This window comes from Carassius carassius, chromosome 6 (genome assembly GCF_963082965.1).
Source record: "Carassius carassius chromosome 6, fCarCar2.1, whole genome shotgun sequence".
NCBI lineage: Eukaryota > Metazoa > Chordata > Actinopteri > Cypriniformes > Cyprinidae > Carassius > Carassius carassius.
Window position 1 is genome coordinate 650,001 of NC_081760.1, and position 24,695 is coordinate 674,695.

The 24,695-nt window shown below is 36.0% G+C and overlaps 2 protein-coding genes across 4 annotated transcripts in view; one reads left to right on the forward strand and one right to left on the reverse strand.

Annotated features, from left to right (window-relative positions):
- LOC132142155 (guanylate cyclase soluble subunit alpha-1-like) overlaps positions 1-6,696 on the reverse strand; it is a 7,257-nt gene extending 561 nt beyond the window's left edge. The window contains exons 1-7 of the mRNA XM_059551803.1: positions 6,077-6,696; positions 5,809-5,858; positions 5,378-5,466; positions 4,111-4,811; positions 2,150-2,635; positions 1,424-1,567; positions 350-504 (exon numbers count right to left, since the gene is read on the reverse strand). Coding sequence (XP_059407786.1) covers positions 350-504; positions 1,424-1,567; positions 2,150-2,635; positions 4,111-4,811; positions 5,378-5,466; positions 5,809-5,858; positions 6,077-6,310 — 1,859 coding nt within the window. The 5' untranslated portion in view covers positions 6,311-6,696. The remainder of the gene's footprint in view (positions 1-349; positions 505-1,423; positions 1,568-2,149; positions 2,636-4,110; positions 4,812-5,377; positions 5,467-5,808; positions 5,859-6,076) is intronic.
- An 11,090-nt stretch (positions 6,697-17,786) lies between these two features.
- LOC132141786 (microtubule-associated protein 9-like) lies at positions 17,787-23,895 on the forward strand. Of its 3 annotated transcripts, none has more exons than XM_059551445.1 (14): positions 17,787-17,877; positions 17,957-18,039; positions 18,157-18,244; positions 18,413-18,955; positions 19,651-19,826; positions 20,060-20,132; positions 20,960-21,015; positions 21,189-21,250; positions 22,190-22,337; positions 22,420-22,509; positions 22,587-22,748; positions 23,105-23,253; positions 23,390-23,525; positions 23,697-23,895. In XM_059551445.1, exons 2-14 carry the CDS (start codon positions 17,962-17,964, stop codon positions 23,814-23,816), a joined length of 1,881 nt encoding a protein of 626 aa, XP_059407428.1. In that variant the 5' UTR covers positions 17,787-17,877; positions 17,957-17,961; the 3' UTR covers positions 23,817-23,895. The 3 variants fall into 3 exon arrangements, with proteins under 3 accessions (XP_059407428.1, XP_059407429.1, XP_059407430.1); XM_059551446.1 differs by having other exon boundaries at positions 23,108-23,253; XM_059551447.1 differs by having other exon boundaries at positions 22,214-22,337.
- Positions 23,896-24,695: the final 800 nt, after the last annotated feature.

Genomic DNA, 24,695 nt, shown 5'->3' on the forward strand with positions numbered 1-24,695 from the left:
GAAGTAACGTATCGTCCTAAAGGCCACATGCAGGTACACAGTAAAGCTGTCTAAGAAAGTGGAATATTACTTGGCTCAGCCAGAAATGATTTAATGAGGCAGATCTTCACGTGTTATTCTTTCTCCAGCATCAAAACTCCAGGAGGAATGCTCCTGTTCTTTGTTTTTACGTCAAATAAATGCTGTTGCTTTAACTCACTCGCTGTTAAAGTCATGTATTTGCTCTCACTTAAAGAGGAGAATTACTGTAGAAACATGCTTATTTAAATAATTACTAAAACATTTAGTCGATGCCAAGAAGTACAGTATACAGAATTAACAAACAGGAGAGCCGTGGCTGTGTTTATACCTGTACGTGGTGGGACTGACGTTAATTTTTCTCGGCAGGCTACAAGACTCAAACTTGTTGGCCAATGTGACGTTATTGCCGAAAAGGCAGTAGCGGGGCATTTTAACACCGACCACACCGGCCAAAACCGAGCCAGAGTGGATCCCGATACGCATCTGAGAATAAAACAAAGCAGAGACTCACTTAAAACTAAAAAATCTCTTTATTTCAAACCATACAATTCTGCACCTTGATGCATCTGCTTTCCAATACTGTATATTTATTATTAAATATATCTTCCATTTTTATTTGACCCTCTAACTCCAGCAATCTCTATTCTAATTCTATTCTTTATTTAAAGAAAATGCCGCTTTTAGACTTGCACTAACTTTAAAGAACCCTAGCTTCTCTAATATATTTTTTTTCTTTTTATTTATTACACTGTTAACAAAAGCAAAAAAAATGCCTCTAACACTACCTTCCTCTGTTCCTTTTCTTTTTATTATAAGATTTAAAAAACCCTTGCTATGTGTTCTGCGTTAAGCTATTGAAACGTATTATAGCACTTGATATATCATTGCTTTTTTGTTGATTCTTATCGTTTCCTCCTCATTTATGAGTCACTTTGGATAAAAGCGTCTGAAAATGACTAAATGTATCAAAACAATGATAACACTGAAGATCAAACTCAATCTTCAAACAAACATAAATATGACCTTTCTCCAAGATAAATGTTTGTTATATAAAATGATCATAGTTTTGCATCTAAGGCAGCAGTATTCACATTATAATTGTAATTCGAACAATTGCATAGATTAATTATTGAGTCTAAAACAGAATCTTTCAAAAACCATTCTCCTTGTAGTGGGAGGGTGTTTGTACAAAAATATACAAGCGTTCTGTCTTAATGAGTCATGCTTTGGTTTTAAATGGAGACTTCTGTTGAGTCTTGTTGAAACCGTTGCGTTATTTTGTCTCTAGCAAAGGTTTGCATGAGAAATATGAGAAGATTAAAAGATCAAAACTAAGTGGCGCATCTGACTCATTCATATTCGTGCTGTGACAGAACATAGAGAAACCTGCTGAAACGTTAACCTTGATAACCTCTCCCATGGGGGTCGTGACCTCATCAGACAAGTCCATCATCTCCAGAGCCATGAGAGCGATCTGGACAGCGTGGGTCGGACTCTCTTTGTGCAAGCCTCCGGCTACACAGTACGCATCGCCAATGGTCTCCACCTTGAATGCACAAACACACACCTCTAGGTAGATTCAATTAGGGATATCTAATATGAAATAATTTTTTTGCATGATTATTAAAAGCTCACCAGTGCATTCCCATTCACACACAGTGGTTAACTGACTACTGAGCACAAAAAAGCATCATCAGATTGTGAGCATCCAGCTATAATAACAATCTAACTTTACTTTAACAAAATGCTACATCTTGACAGCTCGAGAGACATAGTATGGAGATGTTTGAGACACACATGTTTGGAGAAGACAAAAGTGGAGTCTATTTTAGGATAGAGCTGTCTGTAAGAATGTTTACAAGAAATTCATCTCTGCTGCATGTCTATGGGAAATTCAGCTTCAGATTACATTAGCAAAACTCCCTGCAGATTATGAGCATGCATGTTAAAAATTATGACATTAACTATTGGCGAATAATCAGTATGAAATCCCAAGGGCCCTAAGATAAAGTTAAAGCAGCATGTTTTTTAATCTAGTTTGAAGCTGCAAGACCTAAAAAGGAAGACAGCATTTTTTTTGTGCACTATATCAAAATCTACAACTATTCAGCACAGCAATATCACCCACCTTATACACATCCAGCTCACCGCAGCGGTGATCAAAGCGCGTGTAGAGCTCACTGAGCATGTTCACCACCTGCATGGGCGTGCATCGCGAACAGATCGCAGTGAAGCCCACGATATCTGAGAACAGCACTGTGACATGATCAAACTTTTTAGCCTGCACTGGAAGCCCCTGCCACAAATGCTGAGCCACATTCCCTGGGAATATCGTGAAGAGCAGCTCTACTGTTCGCCGCTTTTCTTCTTCCAGGGCCTGGTGGGCCTGCTCCAGGGCGGCTTTGGCTTTACCCAGACGCTTCTTCAGTCCATCCTGGGCCTTGGTCTGTTCTCCGACCAGAACAACATCTCGCAGTGCATTGTGGATGGGGATGTCAGAGAGGTAGAGGCCGCGGCCTGTCAACTCCTCCAGCTTATCTACACACGGAGAGCCGAGGAAGAGCAGAGCACTCATCTCTGACATGAAGATCATCTGCCCCTTCAGGTCCATGTGCTGCAATGAGAATTAATTCAAGAGTTTGGGACTAGTGTGTTATAAATGTGACCGATGTCGGGAAAAAATATATGTATTAAGAGACCACTTGAAAAAATCTGTTTGTTTGGAGTTTTTGAGTATAACAATTTTTTTTTTTTTGTTAACTACTGATGACATTTCTTTCCACTGTTAAATTAAAATGTAGAGCATGAAACAACATCTGGTCAAAATAACAGAACGTGCTATGTTTACATTAAATTTTAGGCAAGACGATACCAATGTCTTAACATCAGCAGACTTAAGAGATAAATCATTTTCATTTACAACAAACGAAAACCACTAAACCAGAAGAACTGAGAATTTTCGAGTTGTCTCCTCATTTTTTTCCCAGAGCTGTGTATATATTAACATTTCTGCTTCAGTTTCAGTCCCCTAATGCACAGTGTTTTTCCATATATCTATAATTAAAACAATGATAAAAGAAACCAATCTGTAAACAAACAGAAACATTACCTTTGGTCCAAGATTAAATTATCGTAGTTTTATAACTTAAGCAGCAACATTCATATTCGAATTCTGATTCTGCTTGTTCATTTGTGAACAGAAGTATTTTTTTTAAATTTTATACAAATTGTTATGTTTTCTCATGAGATCAGTTTAAATATAATATAATTTCTTTCATATCTTGCTCAAAGGTATTTGATATGCATTCGTTTTGAAGTAAGTACCATAATATGTCCAGTTATCCTAACCTTACCACCTGGTTAAGTTCCTTTCATTCCAGCTAAATCTTTGAGCGTACACTGGAAATATTTACACTATGTTTCCACCAGGATGAAACTGGACTGAGAGAGACTACAGTATATCAAACTAACAGTTCTGGTCATATAAAGACACGTGTAGAAAAAGGCAAGAACATAAGACTAAACATTACCTGAACCATATAGATGCACACACACTCCTATAAATGTCTCTGTACCATACTGTAAATGAATCTAGAGGATGCTGTGTCATTCCTTTCGTGTGAGGATAAGACTAGATCTCATTAAGACAGGCTTTGAGCTGCCTGACATTTGCTTCCATGCCCTTATTATACTGATCATCTGCAACCCAAGAAACTGAGGTTTGCCATTAAAAATACCCTTAAACCACCTCGTACAAACTCAGATCAGCACGAAAACAAACCTATAAGGAAAAATCCTACTAATTACTCGCACTGATAAGTTGAATCCTGTTGTGCTTTTTAATTGTCTAATCAACATGAAACCTGTTTCTCTTTGATGTGGGTGTGATGAAATGACACATAGACTTTCAGAAGTTCGTGCAAACCAGCATTCATTCAAAACTGCAAACTTGTATGTTTTTTTTCCTCACTCTGTGCAATAAGCTTGACGTTTTAATATTTCCCAGGTAAGCAGTTTCACGGTGCATCAGCATTTCAATACATAGGGCACACGCAAAGGCAGAGGGAGCGATTGTTAAACCAAAAATACCTTTCCAGGGCTGTCGGCAGAGCTCGGTCCGTGCTGTTTGACACGTAGCACAAACTGAGTGTTGAGCATGGTTAAAATATCCTGGAAGCTAGCTCGAATCTCAGGTGAAACGATGAGAAAGTGCTCGAGGAAAACGGGTCTGCTTCGGCCGAGCCTCCTCCTCAAACCGTCTCCGATCTGCATCAGGCCCATATCCTGATCCAAGAGAATGTGGAAGGGAAAAGTGGAGTAGAGCAGCGAGAGGGGAATGTCTCCGGACGAGGGTGTCCTCATGGGGCTCGGCGTCAGGCTCCTGCCGTCTCTCACGATCACCGAGTACATCAGATGGGGCTGATGACTGGCCTGAAGAGCACCGCTGTCTTTACCCCCAACCTCCATTCTGACCTCCACCCGAGTGCAGTAGAGCCAGCACGCCGCCGCCTGGATGATCCCCGAGAAGAAGAGCTCGGTGGTGGGGAGGGGATTGAAGAAATAGACGGTCAGGAGCCCCGGATCCTTGTCCAGGCAGAGGATGGAGGCTTGCTGGATGTAGCGCTGAACCTCTGGGGTGGGCGGCGTGCTCTGCTTTAGAAGAACGTTGAAGCTGTTGAGAAAATCGTGGAGAGCTCCCCCCACCACACGAAGAATATGACCGTCCTCCTCATAACAGTCCCGAAACACCTCCAGACCCAGAGAAATCTTTAGCGTGTCCATGGGGATCTCTGGGATTCAATCACAAGAATATTAAGATTATAAACGGAATAAATAGGTTTTCCATCGATGTATGTTTTGTTGGGATAGGACAATATTTGGCTGAGATACAACTGTTTGAAAATCTGGAATCTGAGGGAGCAAAATATTGAGAAAATCATCTTTAAAGTTGTTCAAATGAAGTTCTTAGCAATGCATATTACTAAACAAAAATTAAGTTTTGTATATATTTAGGGTAGGAAATTTACTATATATCTTAATGGAACATGATCTTTTCTTAATATCCTAATGATTTTGGGCATAAAAGAAAAATTGATAATTTTGACCCATCCGATGTATTTTTGGCTATTGCTACAAACCCAGCTAACAATTTTACGTTCTGGAAATGTTCTGGGAACGTTAGTTTCGGGTTCCCAGAACATTGCCAGAACGTTCCCTATTGGTTATCCAGGAAAGTTTTCTTAACATAAATAGAACGTTCCCTTAAGGTTAGGGGAACGCTCCGGGAACCTACTCTAGAGACTTAAGACTGCTTTTGTGCTCCAGAGTCATAAAGCATTTTTAATGGCTCTCTTACCTGTTTTCAGGGAGTAGTCTCTCATGACATCTGATAATTGTTCAGCATTGTCCAGTGTCTGAGATACATCAGAACTGCATGCTACAGGGCTAATGTATGGACACTTATATTAAATCACAGTCAGTAAATTAACACGACATTAGAACAGCTTGGTCTATACAATATTAACATAATCTAATAAAATCTAATGTAATATATAATTCACACAGACAACATTTTGTGCTTTATAATTTGAAATATTGTAGGTAATGTAATATAGAAAACAATGTGGAAAAATACTGATGCAATATAGTGTCATAAGAACGTGCACAAAATTCAAACGACCTCTACTTTAGTAAAGGAGCATGCAAATCATAAAACTGTAACACTTTTAAATGTGATATTATAAACCGATGTAAGACAAAGTATTGTAATGAAAAATAATATCTTACCAACTCGGCTGTTTCATAACTCTGATCAATGCATCTCGTAATTTGTCGAACTATAATAAACAGAAAATGCATTAAAGGTATAGCATAACGTGTGTTTTTGGCAATGCATTTAATAACAGTCGTTTGTCTGTCTCGCGCACTTAATTCTCTCAGTTACAAAATTCTATTTGCGCGCATTGCATGCGCACGCTGACATAAAACAGATTTTTTCCCCCAATGCATTGTGTAAGAAATTGCTGCAAACACATCATCAGGTGCATTGATCTACCTCTGGGCACACCAGCTTTCGGATGCTCTCTCCCAGTGAATGCAGATTAACTTTGCTCCGGCTTGTTTTGCGTCTGGGCAGAATGCTGGTGATATTGCTCTGCACCTCTCTGGACACTGGCACAACGTTCACCGCACAGCTCTCCTCAAAATCCGCGGGTTCCTCATTTCCCACGACCATAGAAAACGGGCATTCACCCGCGATCTTCAGATCCTTCAGTTTAGCGCAAAACATTCTTTGCGTAATAGTCCTCTCCAAACATGCGGCAGAAATATCTATTCACATGGTGAATATCCGACTGAGACCATTCCTACCCATCCGAACCCAGGAGAGAAGCATTCCTAATAAATAGGAGATATATATCCTCGCACACACACGTCTCACCCAGGACTAAGCTATTTCAAACTTATCAGCAGCTTTTCCGCCTGCATACAATATTCATAGTAAATTACAGGGACAAATGACAAGCCAAGGATCGTTAAGAATAGCCAATCACAGGACACAGTGGAACCTCCAGCTAGCCAATGGATGCACCGGCAGACAGAGCTCCTTAAAGATGCTTTATTCTCGTCTGGAGATGCTGTGCACCATGCATGCGCATCATCCAAAAGAACTGGCTGGTGATTTTAGAGAACTGTCGTTCTGCACTGCGCGAGCTTATTAGACATGCTGTCGGTGACGTCTAGCGAACATCAAAATGTCACATACAGTCTAATCCACATGGAAACGCTCTCAACATCTGGCACTCGATTCTGTCACGTATCATGATCTCAGGAGCGAATCATTTGGACGCATGCTGCGCTTTGGGACACCCAGATGTCTGCCCAGTCCTTCGCGAACATGAATTGCAATGCAGCTCATTACAGGCCCAAGCTGATGTTATAGAAGGGTCTGTATGCTTTCATTCTTTCATGGGTCTCCTTCCCAAACAGACAGCCAGGGCTTGTCAGGCTAATGAGGAGCATCGAGTTCAGCAGAACCAGTCTAATTATTCGGATAAAAAAAAAACCCCGCCTTTACCAACTAAAACCATGAAGCTATTTAAAATAGTGCATCCAAAATAAAAGATTTTGTTTACATAACATAATATATGCATGTGTAGCTACTGTGTATATTGATCATTGATAAATACATGTACATGCAAGTATATATTAAAGAAACATTTTTGTTTATATATCAAATATTTATAAATTATATATATGACTAACTATAAATGCATTTTTAAAAAATATACAGTATATTTTTAAATATATACATGCATGTGTGTGTGTGTGTGTGTATATATATATATATATATTAAACAAACAAATCTTTTATTTTGGATGTGATTAATCATGATTAATCATTTGAATAAAAATAAATGAAAAACATAAATAAATTATAATAAACAGATTTTTCTGTGATTCATGCTCGCCTGGTGACAATGACTTGTTTTCGACTAGCAGTGCTCTTGAAGATTGCATTAGGGACCTGCAGACAGAGGTGAGGGGATTCTGGGCAAAACAGATCAATAACATGTACACAGATCAATGGAAACCTGAAATCACTCAGTATTCAGTTATTTTGTTTATCACTGGACTTGACACGATCAGTGAAATCTTTCTGAAATTATTAGGAATGGAAGGGACTGGGGGATCAACCTAACTTCATGGTCACCTTGCATTATTGGCATGCTAAAATATCAAAATAAGATTTCAACAGTGTCACAAACTATTCTCAGATTGTCAAAAATTAAATCGAATGTGTTAGATATCCACACACATGAAACATCTTTAACATAGAATGACATCCATTTCCCCAACTATTTTTAGTTCAATGCATAATTAAAGTACTTTATTCAATAAACAAGCAGGGAATGGGATCTAGGAATTTTAATTATAGGTGTAACAACTTCTGAATTTCTGTGAAGTTCTGTGGGCTACATAGTCATTGGACATATGCATGATCAATACAATTTTTCTTAATCCACAGTAAACTAAATCAATGCTCTTATATGTAGAAATCAACAAAAATGACTGTATAGTCATGTATTTGTCTTCGAAGGCACTTCTTGGTTGCATGATGTCGAGATCTAACTCTATTTGTACACACATGCTTTAAAAACTATGCTATAATCAACACATTCCTCTATTCTCTTTCTATGATCATGCATAACAAACCTGACAAATACTCTCATGCTAAAATAGCACTCAATTAAGAACTCATTGCATTTAAAACCATTAAAGTTTGGAACAAAACAGTAATTTTTTGTTGTTGTTGTTGTTGTTGTTGTTAGCCTGGCAATCCAAGCCTCTGTTTGCACAGATTTGAACCTGTTTTGATTGTGTTTCTCTTTCCCTCTGAATAGCAGTAGTTTGCTTATTTGTCATATTGCAGGAGTTTTACTGTCTTTACTTTCTTTTCGCCATATGTTAACATAGCTGTGTCTATAAAGACATGAATACAAATATTTTACCACCGAATGACATTAAATAAATGAAGTCTCTGATCTCCACGTCTGTCACAAGCATGACTCATTGAATCAGTTCATTAGTGTACGTCATGTTTGGTTCAAGTTTATTATTTTCCCAGTGGTGCCAAGCATGAATAATTCAGATTCCATGTGTGCCATGAGACTTCTGCCAAACTGGAGTCACTGCCAGATCTGTGCCTAATGTAATAGAGCGACAGAATTGATTTTGAAGTTTGTTAGGACCAATGTCTTCAGGGAGGCTGCTGATTGGTTAGATGGCTTCCATAGCGATGCATCAAGCCATAATTCTTGTGCGAGGCAGTGTGGTGTATTCCTCAGAATAGAGAACAAACATAACTGCAGCTGAGACAGTTGATGCTAGCTGTCCATTCACAAACATGGGAAAATAATGGGGACATAATTGAGTAATCCTACAACCACACCACGACTGGTACACATGGTATATAACATGCTTATATAAAACCATGGGTTAAAATTATGTGATTAGTAAGATTTTTTTATGTTTTTTAAATAAGTATTGTATGCTCAGCAAGGATGCATTTATTATATATGCATTTTTTTTTAAAGGTAATAATATGAAATATTTTTATAATTTCAAACAGCTGTTTTCTGTGTGAATCTCTGTTAAAGTGTAACTTATTCCTGTGATGGTCTGCTGTATTTTCAGCATCATTCCTCCAGTCTTCAGTGTCACATGGTCTTCAGAAATCATTCTGATTGGCTGCTCAAGAAACATTTCTAATGCTGAAAACAGTTGTGCTGCACAATGTTTTTGTGGAAACCATGATGCATTTTAATTTCCAGGATCCACGGAAGAATACAGTGTTCAAAAGAACAGCAATTATTTAAAATATAAATCTTTTGTTACATAATAAATGTCTGTACTGTCACTTCTAATCAGTTTAATGTGACCGTAGAGCGTAAAAGTGTAATTTTCAGTTACTCTTTAATTCAAGGTGACAGTGAAATTATACATTTAAGTACAGTTACCTACATGCACTTACTATATGGTAAGGATTAGGGTTTGGTTTAGGGTTAGGGTTATAATTAATTGTTATTATAAAAGTAAGTACATGTAACATGTATAACAAAGGACACCTTATAATAGAGCGTTTCCTAAATTTATTTGGTCCCACTTTATAAGAGGCATCTTTAAACACTATGTACTTATAAATATAATTATAAATGTAACCCTCTGGCACTCGTGGACGCCCCTAACGACACAGAAAACAACGAGCATCTGAATGGTACTCTAACACAGCGTGCTTATTCATTCATTTCATCTGTGCGTTCTTGAGAATGAGCCCCAAGTGGATTTGCAGGCAGACACATAACACAGTGTTTCACCTTGGACTACAAATGATGTGAAAGCATGAACTATAAACAATAACTCATTGTGGCATAAAGTAATTTTCTATAAGGGGGAGAAATGATTGTGGAGATAGCAGAATGCATTTCAAATGCTTTAAAATAATGAATGTTAAATACATTTTATAGATTACTGTATAACTGTGTGCCATTTAGCACTAACTACTATTTAAAGAAGCAATCGGAGGTTTGTGAACAGTAGATGAACTTCATGCCAAACTGTTATTTACAGACTCTTCCACAAGATTAGTCTCTGGGAGAGAGCCGGAATCATTATGTAATCCTGTCACGCATTTCTGAACGCAATGATGGTTTGGAGCAACTCTGGGAGTTTGTGCATGTGTGTGACTACAGCTCAATGCCATAGCAACACACCATCCACCAGGAGTCCAATAATGTGGTCCTCTCCGAGGAAATATTTCCTCTCTAATTGTCTCCTTTCTTATATACTGGTATCACTGGAATGAAGAACAATGCACAGACTGACAGCGTCTCTGAAAGTACAAATGTACAGTATGTAAAGCATCACACTCATTTAAATATGGCTGTGAACCTCAAAGGATTTTGATTCGGTTTATGAGCAGGAGCTTATTTATTCGAAGCAGAAAAACAGCATGATGAGGACTTTAATTAAAGTGCTGTAGGCAGACTGGCCCCTGACAGCTCAGTTTATTATTACACCAATGTGAGATTACTCTTATTATTTTTAGCACCAGCAGTAGTGGTTAAAGTAGCTCTGTCTAAGCTCACGCTAAATAAACTCAACTAATAAGAACTCAAATAATTATACTTTTAGCTGGGATTTTTTCCCTCCTACCCACATCCTGTAGAAGTCTGAAATGACTTGTTAGTTCACCAAACAATTTATTTCAGTGCAAAATCAAAATGTTGAATATGTGACTGTGCAGTACTGGAAATAAAAGATACGTAATTTAACGAATAATTACACTGAATGGCAAGTAACACATTTAATTAAATCTGAAATGTAGTAGAAAGACTGAAATTGTATTTTCTTGATAAACAACTACAGTAACAAAAAAATGAAACACAAATTTTTTTTTTTTTACAAGTTTTTGTGATAATTCTGCATTAAAGGCACTACTACTTATAACAACCTTCTGGAAGTTTCTGTAATATTCCATTACATTCCAGTCATTCCAGGGAAGTCGTGGCCTAATGGTTAGAGAGTCGGACTCCCAATCGAAAGGTTGTGAGTTCGAGTCCCGGGCCGGCAGGAATTGTGGGTGGGGGGAGTGCATGTAGAGTTCTCTCTCCACCTTCAATACCACGACTTAGGTGCCCTTGAGCAAGGCATCGAACCCCCAACTGCTCCCCGGGCGCCGCAGCATAAATGGCTGCCCACTGCTCCGGGTGTGTGTGCTCACAGTGTGTGTGTGTGTGTTCACTGCTCTGTGTGTGTGCACTTCGGATGGGTTAAATGCAGAGCACAAATTCTGAGTATGGGTCACCATACTTGGCTGAATGTCACTTCACTTTCACTTTTCACTTTCACTTTCACTTCACTAATGGACAAAAATCATTCAGTGTGCATTTCTGGTCACTTTTGCTAACTGTGTAATGTAAGTGCTCAGTATTATGCATGCACCATGTCATCTTTATAATAACAGGTTAGCTTGAGTTATCAGCATATTGTTTTTTTTTAGATTTCATGAACTCTGTTAATGATACACAAAACGTCATGTCATTATCGTATCCAGCATCTCAAACATAACAAATAAAGCCAAACAAACTGTGTTAAACAGTGTAATCTTTATTTAATGAACAACTTTTGGAAAAATTATTTTTACAGCGTAGTTGCATGCCTAGAGTTCTTAAGCGTAGATAACTTGAGGGCACTTGGCAGTGAGCACAGCAGAGACGTACGTTCCTCCAGTGCATCCTCATGCCCAGACATCACAAACACATTTAAAAGCTTTAATAATAGAGAGAGTTGAGGAAGGGGACCTTTCAGGCCTTAATAATAGAACAATGTAGCAGAAAAAACTGTCTTAACTGTCCAACAAACACTCAAACGCATTCATGAATCAACCGTTATAGAAATGTCAAAGAATTCTGGTTACAATGTTGATTATTGAACATGATTACATATTACTCCAATGATCACATGACATGCAGGTGTAATATTTTTAGTTTTTTATTAAGTGTTTTATTTCGATTGTTTGATTTTAAAAGATTTATTTTAATTTAACATTTTTGTGACTTAATGAATTATTAGCTTTCCATTAAACAAAAAAAACCAAAAACCTGCAGTTCCTTCATGAACCGCAAGTTTAGAAACCATGACGTAATATAATGTTTAATGCACTTCATGTTGTTGATTACAAAGAATGGAATATATTTACTTTCTTTTTAGATTTTAATATCAATATGGAACCAGATTAATTTTTTTTTATATATCACTGAATCAACTTAAGGACATTATTTTATTACAACAAAACTATTTTAATGAAATAGAATTTACTTGTATTTAATTTACTAGATTTTTACCTATTAAATATTTAATTTCATGTCATCAGCACATCAACTAGTTTCCTTTAAAACAAAAATTTCAAAAGAAAACTGAATTCCTTATTTTTAATCTAATTTCAAAGAAAATATAAATTAGCCTGTTTCATTATTGTATCGCACTATATTTTGTCCTTCAGTTTATTTGATGCATACAATATGATTAACTGTCATTTTTAAAATAGTTACAAATTGCCACATTGTTTCATTTGCCTCCTAATATGGTCATCCTATGGAAGCAGTGAAGAGGAATATCAATGTATCAGATGATACACATTTCCCCTAACAAATCAATACATGTAGGGGCTATTTATGAGTTGCAACATATTTTAAACATAAACCAAAGCCTATGTAAGCCAATACAGTGTAACTGTGCTGTTTTACTGTGCAAAGGCATATTTACATCTGTAGAAGAGTGATTTATCACAGTTTCATTTCACCATGTTATAACCCCACGTCATGTGTTTACAGAAAAAAAGGCCCACGGCTGCCAGCCTCGGCTCTTAAAAGGCAGCTACGATGAACAGCCTTAGGTTTCCCACAGCGTTCAGCCTTTGACCAGACCTTTTAAGACTGGAGCACTGATGCTGTGTTTACTTGGAGGAGAAGGGCAAAGGGAACCACATGGAGAGTAACAACTACACAGCTAAACAGCAACCTGAGATCACATCAGGAGAGACAAAAACATGAATGTGGACACAGCTGTCTCTAGGAGCACAAAAATACGACGAGTGTTTGTCCAGCAAACCGTGAGGTGCCATAATGGAGCAGAAAAATACTCGTGTTTATCAGTTTTGTGTCTTTAGAAAGGCAATTACATTTGTCAGCTGAATGCTCTTCGATGCTCACGTCTGCAAGATGTCTGCGAAAGCATCTGCTGTGTACAAACATCTGTTTCAGACGTCTGTAAATCATAAACATCTTCTAAACGTCTATTTGACATCTGATTGGAAATGTCCTATAGATGTATTTCAGATGAGAAAACACTCTAAAAAACAGGTCTTGCAAGAGTAATTATAACAAGAGTTTGATCATTCAGCCTGATCTCACAATCAAAACGTACATATTTAGACGTAAATTAAAACTGTCCAATACGTATGTGCCTTTACGTATTTACAGTGTAATTTACGTATTATCTGGACGTAATAACAGGTTCGATACGAAATTTACGTAAAAACAACCTCAAATACGTACAGATAGAACGTGTTCTCTGACCAGTCAGTTATCCATACAAATTTGCTCATGAAGCTGCTTTTCAATGCGTATCGGATTAATTTTTTTAATATTTATGTATATTTTCCCTTTTTATATATTTTTTTTGATAAATGTAAGATCCCTATACCTCACCCGAACCTAAACCTACCCATTTTATACAGAATGTTAAAAGAATAAAACAAAATAAAACACAATTTTAGTAAAAATATAACATTAAAACGTTATTTTGAGCCACTAACGTTAATCTTACACCTACCCCTAAACCTACCCATAACCATTTCTTAAAACTACATAACGTTACTGTTATAAATAAACAAATAACAGACAAACAAACATAATGTTAATCATTTATTTTTTGCGAAAAAATATCAAAAGTTGTACCAAAAGTAGTTCAAATGATAATGAGTTCCAGTCGCAGTCCTCTCTGGAGGTAATAGTTTTTATAGGGTAAAGAGCAGAATTTAATTATTAATCCGTGAAATTATGAATCTGTCTTCTCTCCGTGAAGGCGCACTGGCGCAGTAGCAGTACTGATTTCAAATGTCTATCAACTGAAACACGACATGTCGCAATCTGTGACGAATTATGTGAGAACCAATGAGAGTTCGATATTAGTGCCGTAAACCATGTCGTAACGTTCCCGTGGCGCACTGGCGCTATTTTCAAATTCGAATCATAACGAGCGCGGGCTTTGACTGTGACGGACGCTGTTGCTGAGAAAGAAGATCGATTGATATGGATATGTTCCTTGCAAACATCTGGATTCTAAAGATATGGAGTACAGCAAACAAATAAAATGGATGTGATTTGTAATTTTATGCTGTGCTTTTGTGTATCTATGGTTTGCAGCATGCACAGAAATGTTATTTCCTATTAAGTAGATGAGTAAACTGCTTTCAATAAATTCAATAAAAACATTTATTGATATGACAATTAAATACAACAGATTTAAATCAGTAAAGCCACGATTTTAATATTAATACATGGGAATTCATATAAATTCACACTTTACGTTAGACTATGTTTTTTTAGCTGCTAACACGTAAGTATTTGTACGTTTTACTGCTATAAATACGTCTAAGTTGTACGTTTTTATGTGCATGAAAACGTAAGTAAATGTACGTGTGGTAGAATCACATTTAACGTAAAAATACACACGTATACTCATGAGATCACGTTGGATAATTGTAACTTGTGATTTCAACTAGTTTATTTAAAAAAACAGTCAGAATAATTACATTTCATATGTTACTGTTTGTGATAATGAACATAAACATACATCTGCATCCAAACTCATGCTACTGTAAAATGTGCATTTCTAAAACATGAGAACATTTAATTTTATTAATGTTGAAGCCTGCACTGCAAGCTGTGCTGAAGATACACGTCATCAAGGTCAAGGTTCATGATTTAAAACCACAACAAAACAATCAAAACTCTTCATTTACTGATGACACTTCATGTTTATTAGCACAAGGCTTGATTCCGATTGGTCAACAAATGTTCTAAGCTGTGCAATAATTTTTCAGTAAATGCACAGACTTTGGAGCAGTTCTAGGTCTGCCAACTGCATTATAGGTCCATATCGTTTCATCAAATAAAACAAATGACCTTTTATTAGTTAAGGCAGGCATGTTTTCTCTCAGCATGCACATAAGACTGACCTTAGAACTTACAGCATTTAGGAAATTAAATATGCACACCTTTAAAATACGCAAAACAATGTTAAAGCAGACTAGAAATGAAACACTGGAAAACCTAATTGTTGTAACAGTTGCATCGTTGAAATACTAAATTCCACTTTATTGCATCCTATTTCCTACTCTCTCCATCTCCGTGACCAGTATTATTTATAGCTTTATATTTCATTGACATAAACCATTCAGGCTTTGTTGGTGCTCCAGGCATCTTCCAGCAACTTGATCTTTTCCCATCATCCCCTTTTTCTGTTTGACACAAACCAGCAAGCAGCTTACAACTCAAACAAACCGCAGACATTGGAAAAGTCTCTTCCTCTTAATAAGAACCTTTACATGCGTTGTAGCACACACAGCTGGTGCATTAAAAACTTTCCAAGATTTAACTGTGAAAAGTAACTTAATAAACCTATTGGTTACACTGGCATAAGCAGGTGTTTTAAACATGACAACTAGTATGCACCTCCTTCAGACATAAATGTAAGGACATGTAAAAGAACAAGGACCCAGACCTGAGGTCAGCAGAACTATTGTAGCAGGTTATTTTATCCACATTGATCTTTCAAGCCATTTTACTAGTTTAATTAGAATAAGCATATAATGTATATGCTGTTTATAAAAGATACTGAAAAGTGTAATATTCTAATATTCTTCTACAGTAAAAAGTTAAATAAAATAAACAAACAAAAACTCAATACCAATAGAAACATAAAGGAAATATTGTAGTATACGGGGAGTCTGGTGTAATGTCTGTATATTCAGGTATTGCATAACCACATCGTTTTTTATTTTATTTTTATTATTGTTTTGATTCTAATTTTAATTATTTTTATTTTATTTTATTTTTACTTTTTCTTTAACTTTTTATCTAATTTTTCATTATTTTATAATGTATTTTAAATATTTTTTTATTTTATTATTTTATCTCATTTTCATTTTTTTTTTTTTAAATCTAATTTTTCTTTCTTTTTTTCACAGCTGCCAGAGTAAGTAGATGGTGTACGTGGGTTTCCTCCTTAGTTGGGGTTAATAGCCTTAGGCCACTGATGCTCAAATAAACAAAAATGTTTATGTTATGTGGTTACACTTTTCAAAAGGTCAGTATTTTAACATTTAAACACTGGCCCAATTCACTTCCATTGTATGTATCTTTTTCCATTGTAAGAATTTTTTATGGACAGGATGAAATATTTTTTGTAAATTTCGTAATAATTCCAGATCAATATTTTTGTATCATTCTAGTCTATATAGTTGTCTTGGGTAAGTATGTTCTAATGAGACACAAATGAATAATGTTTATGACGTATTAATGGAAGTCATTATGAAGTATTACCAACACGTACAGTTTATGTAAGTGATCTAAACAGTTGCTGTCCAAACACAGCTGATGAGAGTGGTGCCAGTGAAATCACAGACAATTCTTCATGAAAAAACACAGCAGGACAGGAACAGGTAAGAAAAAAAAGGATTGTGATGTAGAAAATGAATCGTGTCATACAGAGGTCAAGATCTTATTAAGAAGACATTTGTGCTGCTTGCCAGCTGATGACAATGATACAGGAAGAAAAACTTGGAGCACTGGGAAAGATTATAACACATTACTTTCTGTGTGTGTGACAAATAAACACACACTCGAAGACAAGCACGTTAAAGGCCCAATGTTCAGTGTCAATATGAAGGAATTTTTAATATAGATTTAACAGAATTATTAATTTTATTTTATTTGTTTATTTATTTTTGTTGCAAGGACATTAACCTTTTTTCTATGGATTTTTTCTTTTTTCTTTTTTTCTATGCAAGAAAAGACCATTTTCTTTAAAGGCCTTTTCATTATGGTAACTTCTGCTGTATTCCAATTATTAAAAGAACACTGAAACAAAACAATACAATCAAAACATAGAATGATAAATCTGCTGTCCCCTCTTTTTTCCATCGATCAAGTAGCTCACTTATGTTTACGTTTAGTCCCTTGCAGGAACATTTTACGATGTCTACCTCCCCCTGGTGGGTAGATATGGTATTATATTTTCAGTTATATATTCAGAAATTGGTCCAGTTGTGACAAAGGGGCATTGTACAAACATTGTATGACTGAAAAAAATAACTTGAACATTTGTGTAAATACACAAATGCAAATTTTCACACACACACACACACACACACACACACACACACACACACACACACACACACACACACACACAGTGAAATGTTTATTATTTAAATATATTTAAATATTATTTTAATTTATTAAACATTATTTTTAGTAGTATACTTTCCTTTAGAAGCTTTAAAGACAAAATAATAACAAATCATATCGATCATTATGCTCCTCCGTTTTTAGGATTTGAATGAACTGGTAAAGCTAGAAGCATTCAATGTATACAGCGCGTGCCATACATCAGCGTCACGCGCTTTGCCTTCGCCGTAGTAGATTCTCATTCGGTGGTTGCTTTGGTAACTCGTGTAAACGAATGGCGTCCATGATGAGCTGAACAACGCTCTTTTGTTTTTAAACGACGGTAGGTATGAATTCTTATATATCTATATCTAAAACCAGCATTTTTATTTGTATATTAATGAATGATCGCATTTAAACAGTCGATATGATGGATGATGAGCATTTTTCTACAACGCTTGCTTACACGAAAAGCCCTAAAACATCCAGCAGAACGACTTTTCAGGTACTGGTAGCGTGCTCTAAAGTAAAGCATGGTCAGACACATCGGGCTCTGTCTCAAATCGTAGTGAGCTGCCTATCAAGACAAGATCTATGACACGTGCATGTTGTTTGATTTCAGGATGAGCTCAAGACAGCTGTGTCTGCTAGAGCCAACAGGCATAGTTACCCTGATGACTTTGATGATGATGATGAGGATGATGATGATGGTTGGTTTTACAATGTCACACTTGTCTAAAACATCATGACTGAATGGTTTACTCATGCCACTGACCTTACCCTGAATAAGCGTGTTTATTCTCTCATATAACATGATTTATATGCATGCACTTCTGTTTTTCCAATGTGTTCTTTACCCTTATACTTGAATTCGGCAGACATACTCAACGAACTCCTTAAGATGCAAAAACAGAAGAAGGTGAAATTTAAAGCTGGAAAGACTAAAGGTAAAATCAACGATTTCAATCTTTCGGGTGATGAAGAGGAAAATGACAAACCCAAAAAAGTGTCTTTTATGAAAACCAAAAGGACCAGCTTACCTGTGAACTCCGAACAGCTACATCTCATTAAACGTGAAGATGACCGGCATAGTTCTGTCCCTTCGCAAAGCAATTCGTACAGTCTGCATTCGGATTCCCCTTTTTCCTCTCTATCTGACAAGTTTCTACCAGAATCCGCTTTACTCCAGAAGGACGAACAGTCCAAACCAGTCATGCAGACGAGGAACCAGACAGAATCTGTGGTGAGGAAGAGCCTGTCAGATTCTTTACTGCCACTAAACTCTGAGAACAGCCAATGGGAATCAAGTCCAGAGCCATTGCCTTCAGAACAAGATGAGGACAACCGAAGGATTGGTGAAGATGGTGAACCACCGGTTCCTCAACCCAGGGAGAGAAGCGTTAAACCAAAACTCTCCACAGGTCAGGGTTTAAGATCTACCGTCTTTGCAAGACCAGTTACCAATAACACTACTGTTTTCTGTGTGTTTGTACAACGTCTGGCCATTCGGATTTAAATAAGCAAATACTGAAGAGTCTAGGATTGGATCATTATTGCACTAATAAATATTTAGTTTTGCAACATTGCAATATGTAGCTTCTTATTTCTCAGACATCCATGTCAGATGTACACATGAACATATTCCTGGATGACCATGCCAAGACTCATCGGGTTCGAGTTGTGAAACAGTGGTTCAGTGAGTATGATGAATCATTTTAACGTATAAATTGATCACCACAAGTCAATACACGATCTCTGCCTAAAATCAATGCAACTCTTGATGGAAATAAATATTGTCGTGTTGCATGGCGTAAATTAATGCACAATACAATCAAAGCTCAAGGTGCTCAGGACTCTTTGGTGGGTAATCTCTCACGGTATGAATCTTAGCATTGTCATCCTGCAATACGTTCATGGTTACGTCTTCCGACACGGTTGTCTGAGAAATAAAAAGCAACACACTGCATCAGAAACACAACATGCCAGAAAAATATTAATCACTGCAATAATGATTGAATCCTAGACTCTGCGGTATTTGTTCGCTCCAGCCACTATAAAATTAGATTAAGAACGTGAGAAACTAATAATTAAAATACACTTTCTTTAATGTAAACAGGTTGTCCTGCTCAAGACATGTCACCCAAACCCAAACCCAGGCAGAGGATAGTAAATATGTGTGACTTTGGTCAGTCAGAAGAGGAGACCCCAGCCTACAGCAGAACAGCCACGTCTTCTGTGTCTATTGCCCTCGCTTCTGGGAAGAGTCAAACCTCTGCCAGTGATAGTGTTCTGGTGAGAACAGCTTGAAAATGGAAATAAAAAAGTGTCAGCAGTAACCCATTTAAATGCTGTAAATGCTAAATTACATGTATGTCTAAATATCTATGGCGTTGCTGCAAAACCTCTTTTAAACCTTTGTTTTTGAGAGTGTAGCTATTGTCTAGTGCTAGTTAAAATCTGACAAGCTGCTCAGGTCTAAATCTAGGAGATGCTTTGATAGAATCTTGTTTTATTTTTTGACCCAGGGTCCAGATGAAGACCAGTCAGAAAAGTCTGAGTTTTGTTCACCAGCAGAGCAGATGTATCCAGCTTCTGTAGGTGCGGAAACCATGTTTAGAGACTCTGTAGTAATTAACATTATATTTTGGTATATTGGTATTTTTTTTTCTGCGAGTCGACCTGACATCTAATAATTTAAAGTAAACTATAGTTAACCCTTTAATCGTCACACCCCATATTTTTTAAATAGGCATGAAAGTGCACTATTCAAACTTAATATGAACACTCTGGAATACAGACCAAAGGTTAGTCTCTTTTAACTTCTATATCAAAAAGTTATAGAAGTTTAAATGTATTGTAAAAAGATGAATAAAAATAAACTGTACTATATTATTATATTTTATATATAATAAATATATAACACAATAGGTTTTACTCTAAAGTTACTATAAAATGTAAGACTTTGGTCTAAATAAGTTATGTTCCAAATTTGAAGTTGATATGAAAAAAATTGAGGTTAGGGCGTTATACCACAAACAGCCACAGGGTGCCATCCAAACTCCATTAAATTTTTTAATGCAACATATTTCTCTTAACAAAATATGGAATCCTGAGACTCAGACCTTTCCAGTGATGTTTTTGGTTTGTCAAGATTATCAAAAGTTTTGATTGTTAAAGACTATAGTGCATTTTGTAATATGACACTTGACACCGCATGCTAAGGGGGGGGGGGGCATTTCCATGATAATGCAATGTTTGATTTAAAAATTTATGACTCAATATATAAGTTATGATGATTACTAAAACATCTGATAGAGAAAAAGGACAACAACAAAAAAGAGCACTGAGCGTCGCACAGGTAGTATGGTGACAGTTAAGGGGTTAAGTAGTTATTAATAATTTTTAATTTGCAATTTTCATTGCAGCTGCCTTAGAAGAGAGCAAAGAGAGAAATTATTCAACATCCTTTGAAGAAAAGCATGTAAGTCAGATTAAGGGTGAAAAGATCTTGTTCTGATGGTTTTCTAAAAGATGTGCATTGTGTGATATGTTACTAAAGTAAGCAGATTACATCAAGGTCAGTTATGTGCCATGTCAACTTGTAAATGCTAATGTAATTCATAAGTATAACTGTCTTCATGCTTTTCCAATCAGGAGAGTTTGCAGGGTTCCCTTGACCACACATCATCCACACTAACCCAAAATTCAGCCGACAGGTCAGTGAATTTATTTAAAACCTCATGCTGTATATGTGCACGAGGGACTTCTGATTTTTAACCATGTCATATATGCACAGCATTTCGAATTTGACATCATAATTAAAAGAAATGTCATGTCTTTCCCAAACCTATTTGACTTTCATTCATCTAATACTACAATACTAAAATATTTATATTATCATTTGCATTAACATACTTTTATTCAAACCAAGTCAAACGATTATCTCAACAAGTTTATGCATTTCTAAACACTTCTTTTATTTATTTCTCAAGCTATATTTTTCTGTCTTGCCTCCTTATATATATATATTTATATATATATATATATATATATATATATGTGTGTGTGTGTGTGTGTGTGTCTGGAGCACAAAAGCAGTCTTAAGTCTCTGGGGGATATTTGTAGTAATAGCCAAAAATACATTGTATGGGTCAAAATTATTTTTTTCTTTAGGATGTTAAGGAAAGATCATGTTCCATGAAGATATTTTGTAAATTTCATACCGTAAGTATATCAAAACTTAATTTTTGATTAGTAATATGCATTGCTAAGAATTAATCTGAACAACTTTAAAAGATGATTTTCTCAATATTCAGATTTTTTTGCTCCCTCAGATTCCAGATTTTTCAAACGTTATCTGATCCGAATAAATAATACATCAATGGAAAGATTATTTATTCAGCTTTCAGATGATGTATAAATCTCAATTTTAAAAGATTGACACTTAAGACTTTTTTGTGGTCCTGGGGCACATATATTAATCATATAATAAAATAGTTTTCACTTGGTCACACACTGATATGCATGTTCATCATTTTAATCATCTCTGTCGTGTTTCATGTTTTAATGAGTAAAGCATCATTAAGTGCTCCTTTAACTCAAATGCACCAAACATTGAAACTCATTGATATTGAGCCACATCTTCTGGACATTAGACCTTCAAGCTCTCGGTCATCCAGTTCCAGAAAACACAAGAGCTCTTATAAAGCAGAGTCGAAATACCTGGGAGCTTTGAGGATTCTGGACCAGAGGACAGAAGAGCTTCCAGAAGCAGCAGATTCACTAAGAGCTGCTGTGTACCAGGTGTCTAGAGACCCACCCAATGATTTTTAGACCCCTTTAATGCATCTAAAATGTGCTCAAATAATTGTTTCTTTCTTAAAAGGAATGGCTAAAAAAGAAAGAAGAAACCTTAAAAATAACAAGGAGTGCAAAAAAGCAGGAAGAGAAATTAAAAGAGGAGAAAGTGCAAGAAGTAATGTTTAATGCACATTTGAGTTCTTTATTCACCACAGTATGATTTATTCAATGTTTGGCATTTCCCTTCTTTAGGAAAATCTTACTAAAATTGCCGATGCAAAGGCGTCTTATGATGCATGGAAAGAGAAAAAAAGTGAAGGCTTTAGAAAGAAAGTCAAAGAAAAACAGGAGGCAATAAAGCAACAACAAATGGAAATGGATAAAAAGCATGAAAAAAAGGAAACAGGAAAACAGGTAATTATTCAAATGTAGTTTATTAGCAAGAAGAAGAAAAAACATGGCTTCTTTTATTTATTTTTTTCCATTGGTTATTATAACACTGTGTTTATTAGAAATATTTCAGCTTAATAATTTTTTTCTTTTTTTTTTATCCACTGCAGGTGCTGCATTTTTTTTCTTTTTTCTTTCTCTTCTTTTTTTTATGATTTTGCATTTCCAGAATACACTGATGGTTTGAGAAAAACGATGAAACCACTTTGATACCAAGCTACAAAACATATGCTATACTAACAGATATAATATATACTTCCACATACAATTTTGGTTTCATCATTTGCATAAATATATCACACTCTAAACATTTCCCAAAGCAGATTTTTGAGAAGTGGAAAGAGGAGCATGACAGCATCCTTAAAGACAGGATACGGGTAAAGAAACAGACTGAGAGAAGACAGAAAATACAACAGGCCAAAGAGAAACACGAGAAGAAGAAGGACTCCATTTCTGCTTTCACTGAATGGTAAGAAAGATGCATTTTTAATTATATGCATATATTAATTTAGTTAATCAGCTCACATTTGGTCATGCAAGGGTCACTCATATTACAAACTGATATTAATGAGACTTTCTGGTTATTTACTTTGCATGTTACATAGGAGTGACCGAAAGAAGGATGTTATTGAAGAAAAGGTCATGGAAGAACACAGGAAGGAGAAGATAAAGGAAGTGGAGGAGGAATATGAAAAGGAGGAAAAAGAAAAAATGGCATTGGAGATGTATGACAAATGGCTGGTGTGTTACAGTACATTTCTTCATGACATTTACACACTATTTCCCAAACACACGTACACATTCATGTCACATATTAAATTGCATTTCTCAGACTAAAAGTAATCTGTTTCTGGTCTCAAATAGACATACTGTGATCAAAATCTGTTGCCCTGGTCTGCCCTTTCATTGCAGAAAAGAAAAGAGTTTCAACAAAAAAGGGAGAGAAAAGAGAAGAAGATTCAGGCTATTCTTCAGGACGAGGCTCCTCCGCCCTGGAGCCCTCCGAATAAAACAATCCCGTTTGGAAAATGAGCCTTATTTCAATGTTCTTTAATTTCAGAATGACTCAAACCATAAATAAAACAAACTAAATAAAGGCCCTTAACCCTAATTTCTAAGGCTTTTAAATGATTAGCATGATCGAAACTGAACAAATGCACACAATATCCTACATGCCTTCTGATATCTGACTGATATTTGTTGATATTTGTAAAGCAAGTTACTTTCATACTATTGTGTTATTTTATAACGATATGTTGTTTATAAGATGAACACTTATTGAACTGAAGAGGGGGGAAAATGCGCATTTTTGCAGCTGGATGAAAACTATGAGCCATAAATGTTTAAATTAAGATACTAAACAAAAATCTGTGAGAGAGATTTTATTTAAAGTTTCAATAAACTGTTCCTAACAAATAAGATTTAGACTGTTATTGAATATGTCAGGTTAAAGCATTACATATTTTCATGGCGATGTCTTCAAGTCAGAAAAGCAATTTTAAGATATTTGGATTAAATATCACAAAGTTGGTCCTAAACATTGCTGATAAAGATAAATCAGTGCTGTTTATGGCATCGCATTAAATGTTTACGAAGTCTTTACTTCGTTTCAATAAAATGGGGAATTTGTTTTCAAGTTATAAAACACATCTTGTTCATCAGTGTCTTGTATTATTTCTCAAACTCCAGTTTTTCTGCCTTCTGAGTGATCTTTTTTTATTTCTTCATCGGGTTTGTAGCACTGCATCAGTGTCTCATCAATGGATGATGCTCTGCAGTGAATGGGTGCCGTCAGAATGAGCTGATAAAAACATCACAATAATCCACTAGTTATCCAGTCCATCAGTGAACATGATGAAGCTTCAAGGCTAAAAGCCATGCTTGGAATAAAACCCCTAATGCAGCACGATG

What these genes read in the sequence shown, in the direction of transcription:
- LOC132141786 (XM_059551445.1), top strand. Translation starts at nt 17,962, where the DNA reads ATGATGGATGATGAGCATTTTTCTACAACGCTTGCTTACACGAAAAGC. An exon ending in CTGCCAGTGATAGTGTTCTG is followed by an intron (nt 19,827 to 20,059) that starts GTGAGAACAGCT and finishes TTTTTGACCCAG; the next exon opens with GGTCCAGATGAAGACCAGTC. An exon ending in CATCCTTTGAAGAAAAGCAT is followed by an intron (nt 21,016 to 21,188) that starts GTAAGTCAGATT and finishes TTTTCCAATCAG; the next exon opens with GAGAGTTTGCAGGGTTCCCT.